This window comes from Melanerpes formicivorus, unplaced genomic scaffold (assembly GCF_026170545.1).
Source record: "Melanerpes formicivorus ecotype bairdi unplaced genomic scaffold, bMelFor1.0.p_v2 SCAF_313, whole genome shotgun sequence".
NCBI lineage: Eukaryota > Metazoa > Chordata > Aves > Piciformes > Picidae > Melanerpes > Melanerpes formicivorus.
Genome location: NW_027142665.1, coordinates 15,235 through 36,438, shown reverse-complemented (window position 1 = coordinate 36,438; position 21,204 = coordinate 15,235). Strand labels below are relative to the sequence as shown.

The following is a 21,204-nucleotide window of genomic DNA, read 5'->3' as shown; positions in this document are numbered from 1 at the left end:
TCCAATCAAAAAGATTCTGTGAGTGCCAGCATAGGTAGGGGCAGGATCCCACACTCCCATTCCTTTCAAACTATGTTTCCCACAGGCCACACAACAAACTCTGTGGCTGGAGAGATGCCAGAATACAGAATTCACCAGGTTGGAAAAGACCTTGGAGATCATCCAGTCCAACATCATCTATCAACTAAACCATGGCACCAAGTGCCTCAGCCAGGCTCTTCCAATACACCTCCAGTGATGATGACTCCACCACCTCCCTGGGCAGCACATCCCAATGGCCAATCTCTATTGCTGGGAAGAATTTCTTCCTAACATCCAGCCTCAACCTCCCTGGCACAGCTTAAGACTGTGTCCTCCTGTTCTGGTGCTGCTTGCCTGGGAGAAGAGACCAACCCCCACCTGGCTACAACTTCCCTTCAGGGAGTTGGAGACAGCAAGAAGGTCTCCTCTGAGCCTCCTCTTCTCCAGGCTAAGCAACCCCAGCTCCCTCAGCCTCTCCTCACAGGGCTGTGCTCCAGACCCCTCCCCAGCTTTGTTGCCCTTCTCTGGACACCTTCCAGCATCTCAACATCTTTCCTAACCTGAGGAGCCCAGAACTGGACACAGGACTCAAGGTGTGACCTAACCAGTGCTGAGCACAGGGCAGAATGACTTCCCTGCTCCTGCTGGCCACACTGTTCCTGATGCAGGCCAGGATGCCCTTGGCCTTCTTGGCCACCTGGGCACACCAGGAGCGGTGTTCTGAAGGAGGCAGGAGCGGTGAGCCACGCCAGAGAGGGAACAGGTTGGAGACACTGAGTTTCCAAACAGCAGCTCCCAGGAGGTATCACTATGACTTCTCTCCAGACAGAAATATTTCCATTTCAGTCAAAACATGTTGGGTGCTATTTTTGCCAAAAACTCAACTAAGTTGGGGAGGGAGAGGAAGGAAAGTATTTTCTAACTGAATGCCTAAAACATTCCCTGTCTTTCACATCACCATTTTTCTCCTCACAAAGGCAGTTGGTGCTGCATCTCTCTCATTTGGGTTTTGGTTTTTTCCTTCCCCCTTTATTTTTCTCTAAAGGCTGAGCTCCAATAAAGAGCTAACTTTGGTGCCTTGCAAAGCAGCAACCCTCCTGAAACGTTTCAGCCACTTCCTGAGCTGGCTTGCTGAGCGCTGTGCACAGCTAGCACTTGAGGCTGTTCTTCAAAGCATGCCCAGTTCTGGTTGTTTCACTGCCTAATCACAGAGCCATACAATCAATAAGGTTGGAAAAGACCTCAGAGATCATCCAGTCCAACCTGTCACCCAACACCTCCTGACTAAATGAACCATGGCACCAAGTGCCACATCCAATCCCCTCTTGAACACCTCCAGGGATGGGGACTCCACCACCTCCCTGGGCAGCACATTCCAATGGCTAACAACTCTCTCTGGGATAAAACTTTCTCCTCACCTCCTAAACCTCCCCTGGCGCAGCTTGAGACTGTGTCCTCTTGTTCTGGTGCTGCTTGCCTGGGAGAAGAGACCAACCCCCACCTGGCTACAACCTCCCTTCAGGGAGTTGGGGAGAGCAAGAAGGTCTCCCCTGAGCCTCCTCTTCTCCAGGCTAAGCAACCCCAGCTCCCTCAGCCTCTCCTCACAGGGCTGTGCTCCAGACCCCTCCCCAGCCTTGTTGCCCTTCTCTGGTCATGGTCAAGTATAATTAATTATCTATAATACTAATTAATTTCACAAAACAGTGACCTGAGGCTTTCAGAAGCTGTTCAGCACCTGGAATAAGCACCAAAGGGTCTGGAGAACAGGTCTGCTGAGGATTGGCTGAGGGAACTGGATGGAGTTACTTCATCTGGAGAGGAGATCATCCAGTCCAGCCATCAACCCAACACCACCATGGCCATTAAACCATGTTAAAAGTCACTATGCCTACAACAGTGGGTCATAATCCACATCTGAACTCAAGATTTAGTTTACCAATGGCACAGGGGAAAAAATAATAAGAGAACAGTAGGAAGTACAAAGAAATAGTAGGAAGGGCAAAAAAGAAATGTTCAGGCTTGACTGCAGGCTGAAGGAACTGGGGGTGTTTAGAGTGGAGAAGAGGAGGCTGAGGGGAGACCTCATTGCTCTCTACAGCTCCCTGAAAGGAGGTTGCAGTGAGGTGGGGTTGGTCTCTTCTCCCTAGGCTCAGGTGATAGAACAAGAGGAAATGACCTGAATTTGTACCAAGGGAGGTTAGGTTGGAGATGAGGAAAAGATCCTTTGCTGCAAGAGTGGTCAGGGATTGGAAGAGGCTGCCCAGGGAGGTGGTGGAGTCCCCACCCCTGGATGTGTTCAATAAATGTGTGGCCATGGCACTTTGGGACATGGTTTGATGGCCATGGTGGTGTTGGGTTGATGGTTGGACTGGGTGATCTCCTCTCCAGATGAAGCAGCTCCAGTTCCCTCAGCCAATCCTCAGCAGACCTGTTCTCCAGAGCCTTCAGTGCTCATTCCAGGTGCTGAACAGCTTCTGAAAGCCTCAGGTCACTGTTTAGTGAAATTAATTGGTGTTACATACAATGATGGCACTCTGGGACCTGGTTTAGTGCCCATGGTGGTGTTGGGTTGATGGTTGGACCTTAGAGGTCGTGGCCAACTGGAAGAAGTCTGTGATTCTATGATTCACATAGGGGGGACAGGAAGTTGTCCACCCAGCAAGGACAAAAGTTGTTCCTGGGCCAGAATGGGAGTGACTTTGACATGGGCTACATGATATGTATTTATTAATTCTTTTGGTATTAAAAACTGTAAAATTAGAAGGGGAAAAGAACCAAACCCAAGAAAAGGTTGGTTGGGAAAAGAACTTAGAGGAAGGAAGCTGTCCAAGGTCTATTTAAGGTCTGCTAGAGGCTCATGATGAGTATTCAGTTACCAGAGTTGGGGGATTACAACAGCAGAAGGGGACAGGAGGAGGGAGCTGCGTTGCTCAGGGTGCTGGACAGTCCCTGCACCATCAGGCTTCCAGCTGAGGGGCCACCAGCAGAGGATAGGATAGAATTAACCAGGTTGGAAAGGATATTACTTTGGTTTTCATTAATGCTTGGGGGGAAGAAACCAGGGATGAAGTCCAAGTCTATTATGAAGGCACTCAGGCCTGAATTCTGGACTCTGTTCTTCACTCCCACCTGGCTACATCTTTCCCAGGCCCATAGGAGCAGACACTGGCTCTCCACAACCATTTCCTAATAGCACACATGTTCCTCTTTAGAGTTCATCATATAACCCTGAAGCCACAGACCAGACCTTACAAGTGAATCCTTCCTGCATTTCCCAAGCATTTCCACCCAGATCAGACTCCTGCCAGCTGGAGTTAGCAATCTTGGTCCCATTTTCTCTCCTGACATCTTTCCTCATTCACAGAATCACTGAATGCTAGGGGTTGGAAGGGACCTCTGAAGACCACTGAGTCAAACCTCCCTGCCAGAAGACGATCACCTAAGGGCAGGTCACACAGGCAGACATCCAGGTGGCCCTTGAAAGCCTCACACACACACACACCTCTCTGTGCAGCCTCTTCCAGAGCTCTGGATTCCCTGGCCAAGGGATGTCCTCACCATGACAGACTCAGCAGCTCTGTGAGATCATTTACACCACAAATTCCTATCTAGCAGAGAACTCAAAGCAACAAATTCAGGAAGGATTTGTAACCTCGGAGCTGGAAACCTTGTTGGCCTCCACAAACTAATACCTGGGGAAACATTCTAAACACAGAGCTTCAGAGAGTGACATCCAGCTCACTGCCTTGCTTGTCACCATGCTGGAATCAGAATGGTTAGGGTTGGAAAGGGACCTCAAGGATCAGCCAGTTCCAACCCCCCTGCCATGGGCAGGGACACTTCACACTACAGCAGGTTGCTCACAGCCACATCCAGTTTAGCATTAAACACCTCCAGGGCTGAGGCTTCCACCACCTCCCTGGGCAACCTGTGCCAGGTTCTCACCACTCTCATGGGGAACAATTTCCTAACATCCAACCTGAACCTACCCTCTTCTAGTTTTGTTCCATCCCCCCAGTCCTATCTCTCCCTGACACCCTCAAAAGTCCCTCCCCAGCTTTCTTGGAGCCCCCTTCAGATACTGGAAGGCCACAATTAGGTCTGCTCAGAGCCTTCTCTTCTCCAGACTGAACAACCCTAACTCCCTCAGTCTGTCCTCCTAGCAGAGCAGCTCCAGCCCTCTGCTCATCCTCATGGCCCTTCTCTGGACACCTTCCAGCACCTCCAGATCCTTCCCATAATAGAGGCTCCAGAACGGGATGCAGTACTCCAGGTGAGGTCTCACCAGAGTAGAATAGAATAGAATAAACCAGGTTGGAAGAGACCTTCAAGATCATGGTGTCCAACCTATCACCCAACACCACCCAATCAACTAACCCATGCAACCAAGCACCCTGTCAAGTCTCCTCCTGAACACCTCCAGCGACAGCGACTCCACCACCTCCCCGGGCAGCCCATTCTGGCTAAGCTTCTCTTGCTGCAGCCCAGGATGTGATTTGCTTTCTGGGCTGCAAGTGCTCACTGCTGGCTCCTGTGGAGCTTCTCATCCCCCAGCACCCCCAGGTCCTTTTCTGCAGGGCTGCTCTCAAGCCAGTCCCTGCCCAGCCTATATTGGTGCCTGGGATTGCCCTGACCCAGGAGGCACTCCTCATTTTCTGTGTGTTTCCATGAGCAGACTTCAAGTTTCCCACTCTGCCAGCCGATGTGCAGTAAGTGCAGCTGCCAGACTCAAAAAAAACACTAAAAAGTCTGGTTCAAAACCCCTTGGAAGACCTCTTTGTAACTTTGGTGTTGAAGCATCCAACCCCTGCTGCCATGACCTGAGGTTGTGAAAGTTGGGGCTGGAGAAGAGAAGGCTCTAGGGAGACCTTGTAGTGGCAGTTCCAGTGCCTAAGGAGGCTACAGGAAAGCTGGGGAGGGATTTTTGCAAGGGCTGGTAGTGATAGGATGAGGGGGAGGGGATTGAAGCTTGAGGAGGGCAGATTTAGACTGGAGATTAGGAAGAGATTCTTTATAGTGAGGGTGGTGAGACACTGGAACAGGTTGCCCGGGGAGGCTGTGGATGCCCCAAGGCCAGGTTTGGCAAGGCCTTGAGCAACCTGGTTTAGTGGGAGATGTCCCTGCCTACAGTGGGGTGGGTTGGAACTGGATGATCTTGAAGGTCCCTTCCAACCCAGACCATTCTGTGATGTGGAAGATTTCCCCTTGCTGCCATGTTTCTAAAGCAACCTTTGGAGCCCCTGAGCTGGGCACCATCTAGGTCTTCCCAAGGGCCATTCCTAGTCTAAAGCCTGCTCAAAGGTCCATCAGTGCCCACACACAGTCATTTCTCCTCACTCTTTCCAAACTGCCAGGAGATTTTGACTCCTCCTTGGCCAGCCACTCCAAAAGGACAGATGTTTGCTGTCCCATCAGCCTCTTCCCCTCCTCCTGCCCAGCATCCCTTGACAGAGTGGTGCAGCATCAGGCCCCAGTTCCAGATGTGCAAATACAACTCAAAGGCATTGGGGTTTCTATTTCCCAGGCCACCAATTGTTGTCCTTCCTGCTGAGGCTGGAGAGTAGGAAACAAATGGAAATCAGCCACAGCAGATATGGAAAGAGGAAGGGAGAGGAAGGGGGGGAGGAAAAAGTGTGCCTGGAATAAATACACCATCTCCCAGGAAAAAAAACCTATCATAAACCAGAAAACAATTGTCAATTGTCAGCATGCATTCATTGCAGCTTATTTCCAGCACAAATGAAATGGAACCACTCTCAGGAGACTGTCTGGAGGCTCTGCATGGATAAACTACAGCAGGAAAGGACTTGGTGGGAGAGGAACTGCTGAGAGCTTCCTTCAGGCTTACCCTCGGAGCAAATCTGAGCTCGTGCTGCATGGGGACTGCAGGCCAGCCCCACAGCAAATAATACCCCTAGACAGGATGTCTAATAACAGGAGGGAAAATAGTCACTGAGAGTTGTGGGAGGCTGCTCACTGCACCAGCACAGCAGATGTCCTGACCTCCTCACCAGAAGATGAAGGTGTCCAACACCCCTGGCTTGGGTGCGTGCCCAGTCTGGTAACAACCATCACTCAGCCCAACCAGAGCCCTGCCACAGGCCCAGGAACCAGCAGTGCAAAGAGCCAGCCAGAGGTCTAGAGCTACCATCAGGCAAATAAGAGGCCAAATTCCTGGAGAGAGATAGCACTGTTTGTGCTGGAGGAAGAGGAGCACGAGAGGAGATGGAGAATGATGCTGGCCATCAGCAGCATCCTTTAGTACTGGGCTGAGCTTGTGCCCTGCTGGGCAGATTGCCAAAGAATCATAGAATAATTAAGGCTGGAAAAGACCTCTAGGACCATCAGGTCCAACCTTGAGCCAAACACCACCATGGCCACTAAACTATGTCCCAAAGTGCCACAGCCACATGTCTCTTGAGCACCTCCAGGGATGGTGACTCCCCCACCTCCCTGGGCAGTCTCTTCCAATCCATGACCACCCTTGCAGCAAAGAAACTTTTCCTCATCTCCAACCCAAACCTCCCCTGGTGAAACCTGAGACCACTCCATCTCATTCTATTGCTTGATACTGGGAGAAGAGACCCAAACCCACCTCACTACCACCTCCTTTTAGGAAGTTGTAGAGGGCAATGAGGTCTCCCCTTCAGCCTCCCTTTCTCCAGGCTAAACAGCCCCAGTTCCCTCAGCTGCTCCTCACCAGGTCTGTTCTCTCCAGACCTCTCCCCAGCTTTGTTGCCCTTCTCTGGCTGCAAAGGGGCAATGGAAGAAGCTGCAGCTGCCCTGTGTTTCTGGAAGTAGCTTGCTCACTTTAAAAGATCTGTGAACATCCCCCAGTGAAGTGGTTAGAGCCTTCTTTTGGATTTCACCTGACCTCCATCCAATCCTACAGAATCCAGCTCAAGCCTGCAGTTGCCACTGGGGTTTTAACCAGGAAAATTTCCTTGGGGGCTGTTTGCTGGAAGGAGGCCTCCTCTCTCCAACAGATGTTGTAACTCTAAGTTAACATTACAATGGCCAAGCTCTCTTGCTGGGAAGAATTTCTTCCCCACATCCAGCCTCAACCTCCCCTGGCACAGCTTGAGACTGTGTCCTCTTGTTCTGCTGCTGCTTGCCTGGGAGAAGAGACCAACCCCCACCTGGCTACAACCTCCCTTCAGGGAGTTGCAGAGAGCAAGAAGGTCTCCCCTGAGCCTCCTCTTCTCCAGGCTAAGCAACCCCAGCTCCCTCAGCCTCTCCTCACAGGGCTGTGCTCCAGACCCCTCCCCAGCCTCGTTGCCCTTCTCTGGATACATTCAAATATAATTAATTATATATAATACCAATTAATTTCACAAAACAGTGACCTGAGGCTTTCAGAAGCTGTTCAGCACCTGGAATAAGCACTGAAGGCTATGGAGAAGAGGTCTGCTGAGGATTGGCTGAGGGAATTGGAGTTACTTCATCTGGAGAGGAGATCATCCAGTCCAACCATCAACCCAACCCCACCATGGCCATCAAACCGTGTCCCAAAGTGCCATGGCCACACATTTATTGAACACATCCAGGGGTGGGGACTCCACCACCTCCCTGGGCAGCCTCTTCCAATCCCTGACCACTCTTGCAGCAAAGGATCTTTTCCTCATCTCCAACCTAACCTCCCTTGGTACAAATTCAGGTCATTTCCTCTTGTTCTATCAGCTGAGCCTAGGGAGAAGAGACCAACCCCACCTCACTGCAACCTCTGTGAAGAGCAATGAGGTCTCCCCTCAGCCTCCCCTTCCCCAGACTGGACAACCCCACTTGCCTCAGCTGCTGCTCACCAGACCCCTTTGTTCTCCAGACCCTTCCCCAGCTTCCTTGCCCTTCTCTGGACAACTTCCAGCACTCCACCATCCTCCTTGGAGTGAGGGGGCCCAAAACTGAAGCCAGTATTCAGAGTGTGGCTTCACAATGCACATATTTATACACACAACTAACCATATGTATACACCATGAACACCTTTCTCTGCATTTTCATGTATTCAGCTATCTTTTATAACTCCCTATTTTTACAGGGGTGTTTTTTTCCCCTGCATTTATGCACAGCAATATTTACATTTCTGCCTGGAAATGCATTTTTTTTGGGTGCATTCAGTCAGAGTTCACCATACAGTTACCTGCCAAAGCTGCATAAATCCACAAAGGGGGCTCATACTTCTCCAGCATGCTCAGCCCTGAATGCTTCTTTATCTTCTAGATGCCATGCTATTCATAAATGCATATATAATGTGTTTTATAGGTGTTTGCCTATATTTTTATGTATATGGTGGTGCATATATTCAGATACATATAAAAACCCCCTACAACGCTGGGCACCTATTCTGTCTCCCATTTCCAACCCAGAAGGGGTCTTTCTTTTACTACAATAACCTTATAGAATCATTAAGGTAAGAAAAGACCTCCTGAGCTCAACAGGTTCTCATCAGCATGAGATTGAACACATCCAAGTGCCAGGTTCTACACCTTGGCCACAGCAACCCCAGGCAGGGCTATAGGCTGGGGACAGAGTGGCTGAAGAGCAGCCAGGCAGAAAGGGACCTGGGGGTGCTGATTGACAGCTGCCTAAACATGAGCCAGCAGTGTGCCCAGGTGGCCAAGAAGGCCAATGGCATCCTGGCCTGCATCAGGAACAGTGTGGCCAGCAGGAGCAGGGAAGTTATCCTGCCCCTGTACCCAACACTGGTTAGACCACACCTTGAGTCCTGTGTCCAGTTCTGGGCTCCTGTCCTCCTGTTCTATAGAATCAATAAGGTTGGATATAATTAGGTAATCAACTTTGCATTCCACAAAGCAGCTGCCTGTTGGTCTCTAAGAGAAGGTGGTGACACCTCTGCAATGAATAATGGGCATTATCCAACCTTTTGGATGGGTTCTGGACCATCTGGGGCCATCTGTGGCAGCAGGAGCAGGGAGGTCATTCTGCCCCTGTGCTCAGCACTGCTTAGGCCACACCTTGAGTCCTGTGGCCAGTTCTGGGCTCCTCAGTTTAGGAAAGATGTGGAGATGCTGAAAGGTGTCCAGAGAAGGGCAACAAAGCTGGGGAGGGGTTTGGAGCACAGCGCTGTGAGGAGAGGCTGAGGGAGCTGGGGTTGCTTAGCCTGGAGAAGAGGAGGCTCAGGGGAGACCTTCTTGCTCTCTCCAACTCCCTGAAGGGAGGCTGTAGCCAGGTGGGGGTTGGTCTCTTCTCCCAGGCAAGCAGCACCAGAACAAGAGGACACAGTCTCAAGCTGTTCTAGGGGATGTTTATGCTGGATGTGAGGAAGAAGTTCTTCATAGAAAGAGAGATTGGTCATGGGAATGTGCTGCCCAGGGAGGTGGTGGGGTCACCATCCCTGGAGGTGTTTAGGAAGAGCCTGGCGGAGGCACTTGGTGCCATGGTTTAGTTAGTTATGAGGTGTTGGCTGATAGGTTGGACTTGATGATCTCTGAGGTCTTTTCCAACCTGGTTAATTCTGTATTCTGTAAAGAACTTCCAAGCTCATCAGGTTCATCAAAGACCTCCTAAGTTCATCAAGCCCATCCTGTTCTCCCTTCCAAAGCAAAAAAACACAAGCCCCACACTTTTGTGAAGGCACAAAGTCATTCCTATGCTCTTGGGCCAGAGGAGAAGTTATGAAGGAAGCGAGCATCACAAATTATCCTCTGAAGCCAAGGCTGTGGATTTTAACCCTTTCAACCCTTTCAACCCCATCAAGCCCAAACCATTTCTGTTTCTATGTTCCAAGTGTCTCTGCTCCTTCTAGCAGCAACCACAGACCCACAGAGAGATGCCAAGCAGTTTTTAGCACAAGCCCAGGGTGGCTAGGTGCCATGCTCTTCCTAGGGCATGAAGCCCTTCTAATAGCCCTCACTGTTCTACCTCTTCCCTTCCATCCACCCCCTCCCCCCTTAAAAAAAGAGGGCAACCCATGATGAATGCAAACTTTCAGATCTTTCCATTGACCCTAATGAAAGGGTAGTTGAGCTCCAAAATTCATCCCTGAAGTTCCAGTGGAGGCTGGGAGGCTGGCATGGGAGGCCTTTGAGGGGGGAGGGGGGAAACTATTTCAAAGGGCAGTGCACCCATAAAGAAATAAATATTGACACACCATGCCAGGATCTGTGCTGTCCTTGGAAAGGGCAGGCAGGGAACACAGGGCACATTCAGCAGATGATTTAGATTGAGGAAACTAAACCTTGTATCTTAAGTCTCTCTACAGCTACCTGAAAGGGAGGTTGTAGCCAGGTGGGGGTTGGTCTCTTCTCCCAGGCAAGCAGCACCAGAACAAGAGGACACAGTCTCAACCTGTGCCAGGGGAGGTTTAGGCTCAAGGTGAGGAGAAAGTTCTTCCCAGAAAGAGTAGTTGGCCATTGGGATGTGCTGCCCAGGGAGGTGGTGGAGTCCCCATCCCTGGAGGTGGTCAAAAAGGGATTGGATGTGGCACTAGGTGCCATGGTTTAGTCATCAGGAGGTGTTAGGTATTAGGTGACAGGTTGGACCTGGTGATCTCTGAGGTCTTTTCCAGCCTGGCTGGTTCTATGGTTCTAGACATGCTTATTTAATTTTTCACACATTTATATATTGGCATTTTTAGGTCTGAGCCTGAAAACATTTGTACACAAGAGGACTTCTGCCAGCTGGGCAGGCTTGGAGTGGGAGCATTCACAGGGTTACAGGCATTGTTTGCTGCCCATCAGCGCAGTTTGCATGACTGCAGAGAGCCATGCTTGGGTCACCAGCTGTGGCAATCAGAAGTCACTCTTGCATCTCCTCCAGGGAGACCTCATCTGGAGTATTGTGCCCAGTTCTGGGCTCCCCACTTCAAGAGAAAACAGGGAACTACTGGAGGGAGTCCAACAGATCATAGAATTAACCAGATTGCAAGAGATCTTTGAGATCATCCAGTCCAACCTATCACCCTGCCCTACCCAATCAACCAGACCATGGCACCAAGTGCCTCATCCAGGCTCCTTTTAAACACTTCCAGTGATGGTGACTCCACCACCTCCCTGGGCAGCACATTCCAACGGCAAATCACTCTCTGTGAAGAACTTCTTCCTCACATCCAGCCTAAACCTCCCCTGGTGCACAGAAAGAGAGATTGGTCATTGGAATGGGGTCTTTTCCAACCTGATTAATTCTATTCTACTCTTTTCCAACTCCCTTCCAACTCCTCCTGTGATTCTGTGATCCTCACCAGCATCTGCTCTCCAGCCTGCAGTGACCACCTACAGCCAGCTCCTGAGTGGGTGCTGGGAAGACTCCTCCCAGCAGTAGGTCACAACACAGGTTCCTACAGCCCTCTGCTGAGAACCAGCTCTGCTGCTCCCAGAGGAAAGGGACCTGAGTCAGTCCTGTCCTCCTGGATGGAAAAGGCTATATTGAACATCTACATCTGTCTTAGATATAGTCTTGGGTATGGCACAGCTCCTGCAAAACATTTGCACCAGGAAGTAACTTGACACACGGACAAGGTTCCAAGTGACATGAAAGGCATGAAGCTCATTACTGGCAGGGCCTGACATTTAGAAAAGGACTTCAAACAGGATTCAGGGTTGATTTTCAGCTTAAAGTACTTACATCCAAAACTGGGACTCAAAAAAGACCTCTTCAGCCACCTGGCCCTGGAGATTCCAACATTTTCTCATACCTTCCTCGTTTAACCTGAAACCACCACATCTGCACATCCAGAACTAACCAGGCAAACACTCCCCTCCTGCCAAAGACCCTCTGAAAGCCAGAAACTAGTACACCACAGGTCTCCACACCAAGATCTTCAGAGGTATCTGGAGCATCCTTAACAAACCTGCTCCAGAACATGGCTGTGAGCTTTGCCTTTGAAGAACTGCCACCTGGAGCCTGAGCACCAGAGCTTCTCAGAGCTAATCCAAGACTCTCATTGCTTTGAACAAATTCAAGCCCACATGCAGCCTCAGAGTCTTCTGTTTAGCACAAAGCTAGAGGTTGCTCTGCATGGGGACATGTCAGAAGGAAATACAAAGTGCCTGTGGCCAAGAGGGTGACCCACAAGTGAGATCCTGTCTCTGGAAGCCAGCAGTTAAAGCATTCACCTTGGAGTGGGAAGTTCTGGGTTTCAGCCCCACACCCTGAAGGCATTTCAGTAGCTCAACATAAAATGCAGATGCAGCTGTGTGCCCAGGTGGCCAAGAAGACCAATGGCATCCTGGTCTGCATCAGGAAGAGTGGAGCCAGCAGGAGCAGGGAGGTCATTCTGCCCCTGGACTCAGCACTAGTTAGGACACACGTTGAGTCCTGTGTCCATTTCTGGGCTCCTCAATTTAAGAAGGACATTGAGACACTTGAATGTGTCCAGAGAAGGACAATGAGGCTGGGAAGAGGTGTGGAGCACAGCCCTGTGAGGAGAGGATGAGGGAGCTGGGGTTGCTTAGCCTGGAGAAGAGGAGGCTCAAGGGAGACCTTCTTGCTCTCTACAACTGCCTGAAGGAAGGTTGTAGCCAGGTGGGGATTGGTCTCTTCTCCCAGGCATGAGAACAAGAGGACACAGTCTTAAGCCGTGCCAGGGGAAGCTTAGGCTGGAAGTGAGGAGAAAGTTCTTCCCAGCAAGAGAGATTGGCCATTGGAATGTGCTGCCCAGGGAGGTGGTGGGGTCATCACCACTGGAGGTGTTCAAGAGGGGATTGGATATGGCACTTGGTGCCATGGTTTAGTTAGTCATGAGGTGTTGGGTGACAGGTTGGCCTTGATGATCTCTGAGGTCTTTTCCAGCCTCACTGATTCTATGATTCTATGCCAGAGAAGGGACTGCCCCACGCCCTGGCGTCGCTCAGGCCAGGAAGCGCCACGCAAAGCAAAGCCCAGGTGGCTCTCGTGGTGCTGAGCAGGTGGCCACACCGGGGGCAGGCCTTACCTCTGCATCCTGGACATCCTGTGGAGCTCCATGTCGTCGCTGCCGCGGAAGCCCTTGGCGAAGGGATTGTTCTCGATCTTCAGCTGGGTGATCTGAAAGGGAGGAAACGCAACGGGGTCACCGCGAGTCCGAGGCACGGCCCGGGAGAGAGGGGATTTTGTTCATTAAACCCCAGCCAGCAGGGGAAAAACACAGCTCTCAGGAACTCCAGGCATCCTTCAGCTCCAGGCACTGACCACTCCAGATGGGCTTGCCTTGAGATTTCTCCACTGGAAAAATATCTCCTGTCAACAGCCTCTCGCTTCTCTCAGGCCAGTCCCATGGCTAGCACGTGGGACTCCACATGCACACACACTCACACACAAATTTCTCTCTGGAGGAAATCTGCTTTCTTAGAGTTGCTTTTCTTTTTGCTGTTGGGACAGAAAGGGTTGCACTGACCAGAGAACCATGGCTGAAAGTCATATTGCCTGAACAAACCCCCCTGACACCAACAAGTATTTTCTCCACAGCCTTACCTCTCAGCCCCCGGATCCTCTCCCTCTCTCAGCCCCTGGATCCTCTCTCTCTCTCAGCCCCTGGATCCTCTCTCTCTCTCAGCCCCTGGATCCTCTCTCTCTCTCAGCCTGGCAATGCTCATCCTTCCTGTATTTCAGCCCAGCTTAATGTGTTCCAGGTGCTCCATATCTAACAGCCTTCCTCAACCAGCCCCACACCTGTAAGCACTGTATGAACTAACTACCTAAGAGACTTGGAGGGCAGCTCCACCTCTGATTTCATCATGTCCTGTCTCCTGATTAGTTCTAGAAGGAATTAAAGAGGGGCTAGCTGGCTTGCTTAATTGGCTACCTTCAACATCCAAAGTCTTCTGGGGTGAATTCCCCTCAGACTCCTAATTTTGGTCCTCCTATAACATCTAAGGTAAATATTTGGAGGGTGCAGAACATACCCTTATCTAAAGCAGCCATGATGCTCAAAGAGGTAGACCCTCTCCTTCACCAACCTCTCCTGAGGGCTCAGGTAAGTAGGTCTTCTCAAGCCAGGAGTTACTACTTAAGCAAACATTAACTGTGGAGCAACACCTGCTGCTGCTCTTACAATCATAGAATCAACCAGGTTGGAAAAGACCTCAGAGATCATCAAGTCCAACCTGCCACCTAATACCTAACACCTCCTGACAACTGAACCATGGCTCCAAGTGCCACATCCAAACCTCTCCTGAACAGCTCCAGGGATGGTGACTCCACCACCTCCCTGAGCAGCACATTCCAACGGCAAATCTCTCTTTCTGGGAAGAACTTTCTCCTCACCTCCAGCCTAAACTTCCCCCCTCTTGTACAAACTCACTCTGCCATGCCAAATTCAATGCTTGGCTTCTCTTTGCAGAGCAGGAGCTCAGTTTGGGTGAGCAGGAGCTCAGTTTGGGTCAGCAGGACCTGCAAAGCCGGATCAGGTGTGGTCTAGCTGCAATGCCCTAACATTCAGGCAGCAGTTCCCTATCTTCTCTTTCACCATCACTGCCCAAAAGTCCTTCAGGAGAGCCACCTGCCCAAGCCCAGCAGAAGAGACAACCTTCTGTCTGCCATGGGAAGGCCTTTGTGAGCTCACCACACTTTATGGAACTGCTGTGCTTCCTTCCCATTGGAAGTTGGCCAAGGGGAAGGAAAGAGCTCGAGACGACTGGTGGGAGAACAGAGAGAGGTTCATGCTCACCAAGCCAGGCACATCCAACTGGAGCCACCTCTTTGCCAAAGCTCAGAGAGGAAAACCTGGCTCAGGTCAGTGTCAATAGCAAACCCTGCCAGGTGTCTGCACCACCAAATTATTTTGCTGCTTTCTCTAATAAATATATATTTATTTATTTTTAAAGCATTTTGGTTTCCCAAAGGCCATTTGGTTGTTCACCATTCTTGCCTCATTTCAGCCCCAAAACTCACATGAAGACCCCATCACCCCTACTCTTGGCCCCTTTCCCATCCAGTCAGGACCTGAAACAGGACACTGAGCTTTGTTGGTCACACATTTCAGACTTCAAGGAGAAGGGTAAACAACCAACAGGGTAGGGTAGGGTAAACCAGGTTGGAAAAGACCTTGGAGATCATCCAGTCCAACCTATCACCCAGCACCATCTAATCAACTAAACCATGGCACCAATCACCCCATCCAGTCTCTTCCTAAACACCTCCAGGGATGGTGACTCCACCACCTCCCTGGGCAGCACATCCCAATGGCTAACAAATCTCTCTGGGAAGAACTTTCTCCTCACCTCCAGCCTAAACTTCCCCTGGGGCAGTTTGAGACGGTGTCCTCCTGTTCTATAGAATCATAGAATCAATAAGGTTGGATATAATTAGGCAATCGACTTTGCATTCCACAAAGCAGCTGCCTGTTGGTCTCTAAGAGAAGGTGGTGACACCTCTGCAATGAATAATGGGCATTATCCAACCTTTTGGATGGGTTCTGGACCATCTGGGGCCATCTGTGGCAGCAGGAGCAGGGAGGTCATTCTGCCCCTGTACTCAGCACTGGTTGGGCCACACCTTGAGTCCTGTGGCCAGTTCTGGGCTCCTCAATTTAAGAAAGATGTTGAGTTGCTGGAAGGTGTCCAGAGGAGGGCAACAAAGCTGGGGAGGGGTCTGGAGCACAGCCCTGGGAGGAGAGGCTGAGGGAGCTGGGGTTGCTTAGCCTGGAGAAGAGGAGGCTCAGGGGAGACCTTCTTGCTCTCTGCAACTCCCTGAAGGGAGGTTGTAGCCAGGTGGGGGTTGGTCTCTTCTCCCAGGCACCCAGCACCAGAACAAGAGGACACAGTCTCAAGCTGTGCCAGGGAAGGTTTAGGCTGGATGTTAGGAAGAAGTACTCATGAGGGTGACAGGTTGGACTTGACGATCCTCAAGGTCTTTTCCAACCTTGTTGATTCTATGATTCTAAAACAAGTTGGTGGATCCCCTGCTTTAGAAAACAACCTGTGGGAGATATTTTGTTTGCTTTAGCCTGGCTTGCAAAGCCTTTTGGAGGTGGAAAAGCAAACGAGTGGGTGGAAATAACCACCTTCTGGATCAGCTTTGCCGTAGCAAAGCTCTGCTTAATTGACTGTAACTCACTGCAGGGGAGGGGGGGGGGGGGGGGGGAGAGGGAGGAGGAGGGAAGAAAAAGCTGTCAGGAAGTCAACTGACAATTACATCATGACAAATAAAAAGAAAACACAGAGTCCTGAGAGGTCATTAAGATGGAGTGCCCAGGGCTAGGCTATGTCACGCAGGCTCAGCACTACCCTGGGGCTCGGTCTGTGCATTCACGGCTGCAAGAAACTGGTGGCAAAGTTGGCTGCTGACCACTGGTTTCTAAACCTGCTGCAGACCCTTCTGAGATGAGAGCTTTCCAAGGTGAAGCCTCCCAGATTTACACTTCTCAGGGCTTGTCTGACCTATGAGTTCATCTTCACTTTAACGGGAAGTGACAGTTCCCAGTGGAAGCTCAGTGCCGCTCCTCTGAGCTCCTTTCTCTGGGCTAACTGACCACAAAGCACTTCTGCCGAGACATTTCCAGTGGCAGCTTTAGCTCCAGCATGACAAAATGTTGCTTTGTATCTAGTGAGGTCCAGGGAAAATGCTTTACTCTTCTGTTTTCTTTCTGCACAGTCCTGTCTTTGTATGGTGTTTGTCTCTATAGGGCTTGTGACAAGTGATAGAATCATAGAACTGTTAGGGTTGGAAGGGACCTCAAGGCTCAGCCAGTTCCAACCCCCCTGCCATGGGCAGGCACACCTCACACTACAGCAGGTTGCTCACAGCCACATCCAGCCTGGCCTCAAAAACCTCCAGGCATGAGGCTTCCACCACCTCCCTGGGCAACCTGTGCCAGTGTCCCATCACCCTCATGGGGAAGAACTTCTTCCTAACATCCAATCTGAATCTACCCTCTTCTAGTTTTGTTCCATTCCCCCTAGTCCTGTCACTACCTGACACCCTGAAAAGTCCCTCCCCAGCTTTCTTGGAGCCCCCTTGAGATACTGGAAGGCCACAATTAGGTCTCCTCAGAGCCTTCTCTTCTCCAGACTGAACAGCCCCAACCCTCTCAATCTGTCTTCATGGGACAGAGGAAACAATATTTTGGAGCTTCCATTGCTAGTCTTGCCCAAGCACAAGTCTCTTCTGCCAAGTAACAAGTAATAGTCCTCACTTCTAATACTGGGTTCAGTTTTGGACCCCTCACTACAGGAAGGACATTGAAGGGCTGGAGCAGGTCCAGAGAAGGGCAGCAAAGCAGGTAAAGGGTCTGGAGACAAGGTCTGGTGAGGAGCAGATGAAGGAACTGGGGTTGTTCAGCCTGAAGAAAAGGAGGCTGAAGGGAGACCTGCTGGCTCTCTACACCTCCCCAAAAAGAGACTGGATTAAGGTGAGGGATAGTCTGTTCTCCTATGTAACAAGTGATGGGACGAGAGGAAACAGCCTGAAGCTGCTCATGGGGAGGTTTAGGTTAGACCACAGGAAAAATTTGTTCTCCAAATGGGCTGTCAAGCCCTGGGCCAGGCTACTCAGGGCAGTGGTGGAATCCCCATCCCTGGATGGACTGAAAAGCTGCATAAAACCTGATGCTGAGGGCCATGGCTTAGTGGTGACCTGGCAGTGCTGGGTCAACGGTTGGACTTGATGATCTTAAAGGCCTTTTCCAACCCCAAGAGTTCTCTGAAGATTGTTGTGGCCAGGTTCAAAATCACCATTTAATATCCCTTTTTTGTCAAGCCCTTGCCAGGATGAGGTTTTTTTTCCCAGGTGCTTCTAACTTGACAAAACTTTGTTAGTGTTGAAATGTTTCACACCAGGTCCACACCCTCAGCATCATTCTCTTCACTTATTTTGCTGTCAACCAACCTGGGCCTACTTTTTTTCCCCCCCTTCTCTTCAGTATTTCACCTAAGGGAAAAGACACCATCCTGACCCTCTTGGGCTCTTCTGAAGGTGTCCTACAGGCTGGACATTCTGGGAAAGGCTCTTCATTTTCTGTAAGGGATGGGGATCTGTAGTTGCTGAGCTCTTTTCTTGTGAACTTTTGCCCCACTTGGACAACTTAACAGTCTGAGTGAGAAAAAAATCCCAGCATCCAGATCACTCCACTTAGTGAGGAAGAGGTGGAGGTGATTACTCTTGGAGCTGAGTGCTCATGGACCTCCCCATGGTGTGGGGATACCTGCTGGTCCTGCCCTGCAGGTGATCATGGTCCTGCTGAACATAGAGAGAAGTCAGGAGCATCCTTGCCACTACTGCAGCTGGCTTTGCTGGGGGTAACTGAGAGGCTGGGCTTCAAACTTGAAAGCACAGAGCCTTTTTCTTCTGCTCACTTACATACCCCAGGTGGAAACCAAGTCAGCATGGAGGAAGAAGCTGAACCAGAGAAACAGATGAAGACAAGGAGCTTGCTGAGGCTATGTACATCTGATTGGACAAAACAGAGGAGCTGGATGGGGAGCTGGGACTTGGAGCCCAAGGTAAAGGCCAGGGGAAGGGGGAGCTGCTGGCAGGGGGAAGAAGATGCTGAACCCAGAAGCCAGCAAAGGAAATGAGAGGGACTGAGTGCCAGTAGCTGGTTGGAGGTATTGGTGTGAGACAGAGGGGCTCATTGAGGAGGCTGTCAGCTGAACTGAGAGACAAGAACACAGGATGAGAAGAGACAGACCTTGCACAGTGTTGAGCTGGGGGAAGGAGATGGGTCAGGAAGGGGAGTGAGGCGGGAGAGAGATAGGATGTCTTCAGAGCTCAGGCAGAGTGTGTAGATTGAGAACCAAAAAGGGCTGGGGACCCTGTCCCAGGTCTGAGAGGGAGGCAGGGGCAAGAGTGAAGACAGAAGGGCAGAGAGAGGCAGGACTCGTTCAGACGCAGGTTGTGAAGGAGCAAGATCTCCTGAAGGAAGCACTCTGCCATCAAAGCATTGAACAAGACTAAGCAGAGGAGAGTGGAGATCTGAGAAGCCCTGGAGCCAGTCAGTGAGAAGAGCTCACTGTGGTCCCTGAGCAAAGAAGGGCTACACAGACACCAGCAGTCCAGGCAATGAAGAGGAGATTCATGGCCTCATCTCAACCCCAGGACTGGACATGGTCCAGTCTCTGCACGGAGGCACTCTGTGCAATGCCAGCCAGACCACCGTGTTGGTGGCCTCTGCTGAAGTAATGGAAGTGGCTACCTGCAACCAAAGACAAAGAGAATTGAGCTGCCTGCCTCTAGCAGAAGCTACACCTACTCAACCCTGCAAGATGCCCCCACAGAGTAGCGAAAAGCCACATGCTTGGAGAAGATCCTCACAGCCAGCTCTCCAAAATCTGGCAGGATGGAGCACCAGTTGTCTTGGCTAACTTAACAGCACTTCTTCAGCTCAGAGATCTTTCTAGGGTTAGGATGAACCTATATATTCAGGAACCCCACCAGCATGCTTCTCTACACCCAGCAGCTATTTGTGTCCAGAGAAGGACAACGAGGCTGGGGAGAGGTCTGGAGCACAGCCCTGGGAGGAGAGGCTGAGGGAGCTGGGGTTGCTTAGCCTGCAGAAGAGGAGGCTCAGGGGAGACCTTCTTGCTCTCTGCAACTCCCTGAAGGGAGATTGTAGCCAGGTGAAGGTTGGTCTCTTCTCCCAGGCATCAGAACAAGAGGACACAGTCTTAAACTGTGCCAGAGGAAGTTTAGTCTCTAGCGGAGGAGAAAGCTCTTCACAGGAAGAGTAATTGGCCATTGGAATGTGCTGCCCAGGGAGGTGGTGGAGTCCCCATCCCTGGAGGTGTTCAAGAGGGGATTGGATGTGGCAAGTGAAGCCATGGTTTAGATAGTCAGGGGGTTTTGGGTGACAAGCTGGACTTGATGATCTCTGAGGTCTTTTCCAACCTTATTGATTCTATGAACTCAGTCTTCATCCCTGCCTTGCTGTGGTGCAGGGAGCATTGCTGGGTGCCTGTAGGATCCCAACTGGGGCTAATGCTTCTTGAGAAACACTGGGGACTACCAAGAATGTTAAAGAACTTAGGAGGGGGGTGAATACAGAAATAAATCAGCATAAAACTGGATATCCTGAGGGGCAAAAAACCACACAATGTAAAGCCCAAGCCCAGCCAAAGGGGAAAAGCAGGTTGTAAAAACTAATGAGAATAATTGTTGTGAATTCTTGCTTTTGAAAGAACCCTCGAGAGGGCAGAACCTTAATTATTTCTGTCTATTAGGGTTCATTTCCTGGTCCTAAGCAGAGAGCTAGTACCTAATAAATACAAGCTAGTAACACAATGATTTAAGCTACAGCAGAACAATCTGTAACTGCAGGGGGAAGTTAATATTTGGGAAGCAACCTGATTGCAAGCCCCCATTGTGTAAATGGCAAGGAAATGAAATGTGCCTCTGACCTGTTTTAACACCTCAGTATTTCTGGGGGGATTTGGTGTTTTCCCCCCAGGGTTGTAGAGAAGAGGGTGATGGGGAGGGGGAGCGGTCGACCAAGCTGTCGACAACCACACTGAAAACTTGAGCCGAAGGTTCTCGGTGGTTTAAGCCTCCTTTTGGGGAGTAGGGTGGGATCCCAGGGTGCTTAAATATCCTTTCAGGCTGCCTAAAACATCAGGGGAAATAAGCACAAACCCCTAGCTTGGGACAGCAGCTGCACTATGGAAATAAATTGAAGGAGCTGAAACTGGGCAGATATTTCCCCAAGCTGTGTAAGCAGAGACTCCAGGGCAGTTGTGGACAGGTCCTACAGTTAATATTATCACACAACCCAGCTCCTGAACTCTGAAACACATCCACCTAGGTTATTTCTGCACATACTCCAGCATGTGAAGGGGGCTACAAGAAAGATGGAGAGGGACTTTTAACAAGGGCTTGTTGTGGTAGGATGAGAGGGAAGGGATTGAAGACTGAGGAGGGGAAATTTCGACTGGAGATTAGGAAGAAATTCTTTGCAGTGTGGGTGGTGAGACACTGGAACAGGTTGCCCAAGGTGGCTGTGAATGCCAGGTTGTTCAAGGCTTTGAGCAGCCTGATCCAGTGGAAGGTGTCCCTGGAACTAGATGATCATTAAGGTCTCTTCCAACCCAAACCATCCTGTGGTAGGTGCACGTAAAATATGTGGGTGTATAAAAAAAGATGCATAAAAATCTCTTGGTGTGTGCAAACTGGGGGTGATTGGGGAACTTTGCATGAAAGAGGTGCTACAGGTAAGGGGTGGAAGTGAAAAAGAGATGGCTTCAAGTGAGGAAAAAAGTAGTGCACTGAAAAGCTGTGGGGATGAGCAGGCAAATGGTTCCTGGGGAGCAGACACAGAG

The 21,204-nt window shown here is 50.5% G+C and overlaps 1 protein-coding gene across 1 annotated transcript in view; it reads right to left on the bottom strand.

The window, feature by feature from the left end:
- Window positions 1-21,204, bottom strand: part of TBX5 (T-box transcription factor 5) — a 51,536-nt gene that overhangs the window by 16,058 nt on the left and 14,274 nt on the right. The window contains exon 7 of the mRNA XM_068170294.1: window positions 12,912-13,003. Within this exon, the coding sequence (XP_068026395.1) occupies window positions 12,912-13,003 (92 nt within the window). The remainder of the gene's footprint in view (window positions 1-12,911; window positions 13,004-21,204) is intronic.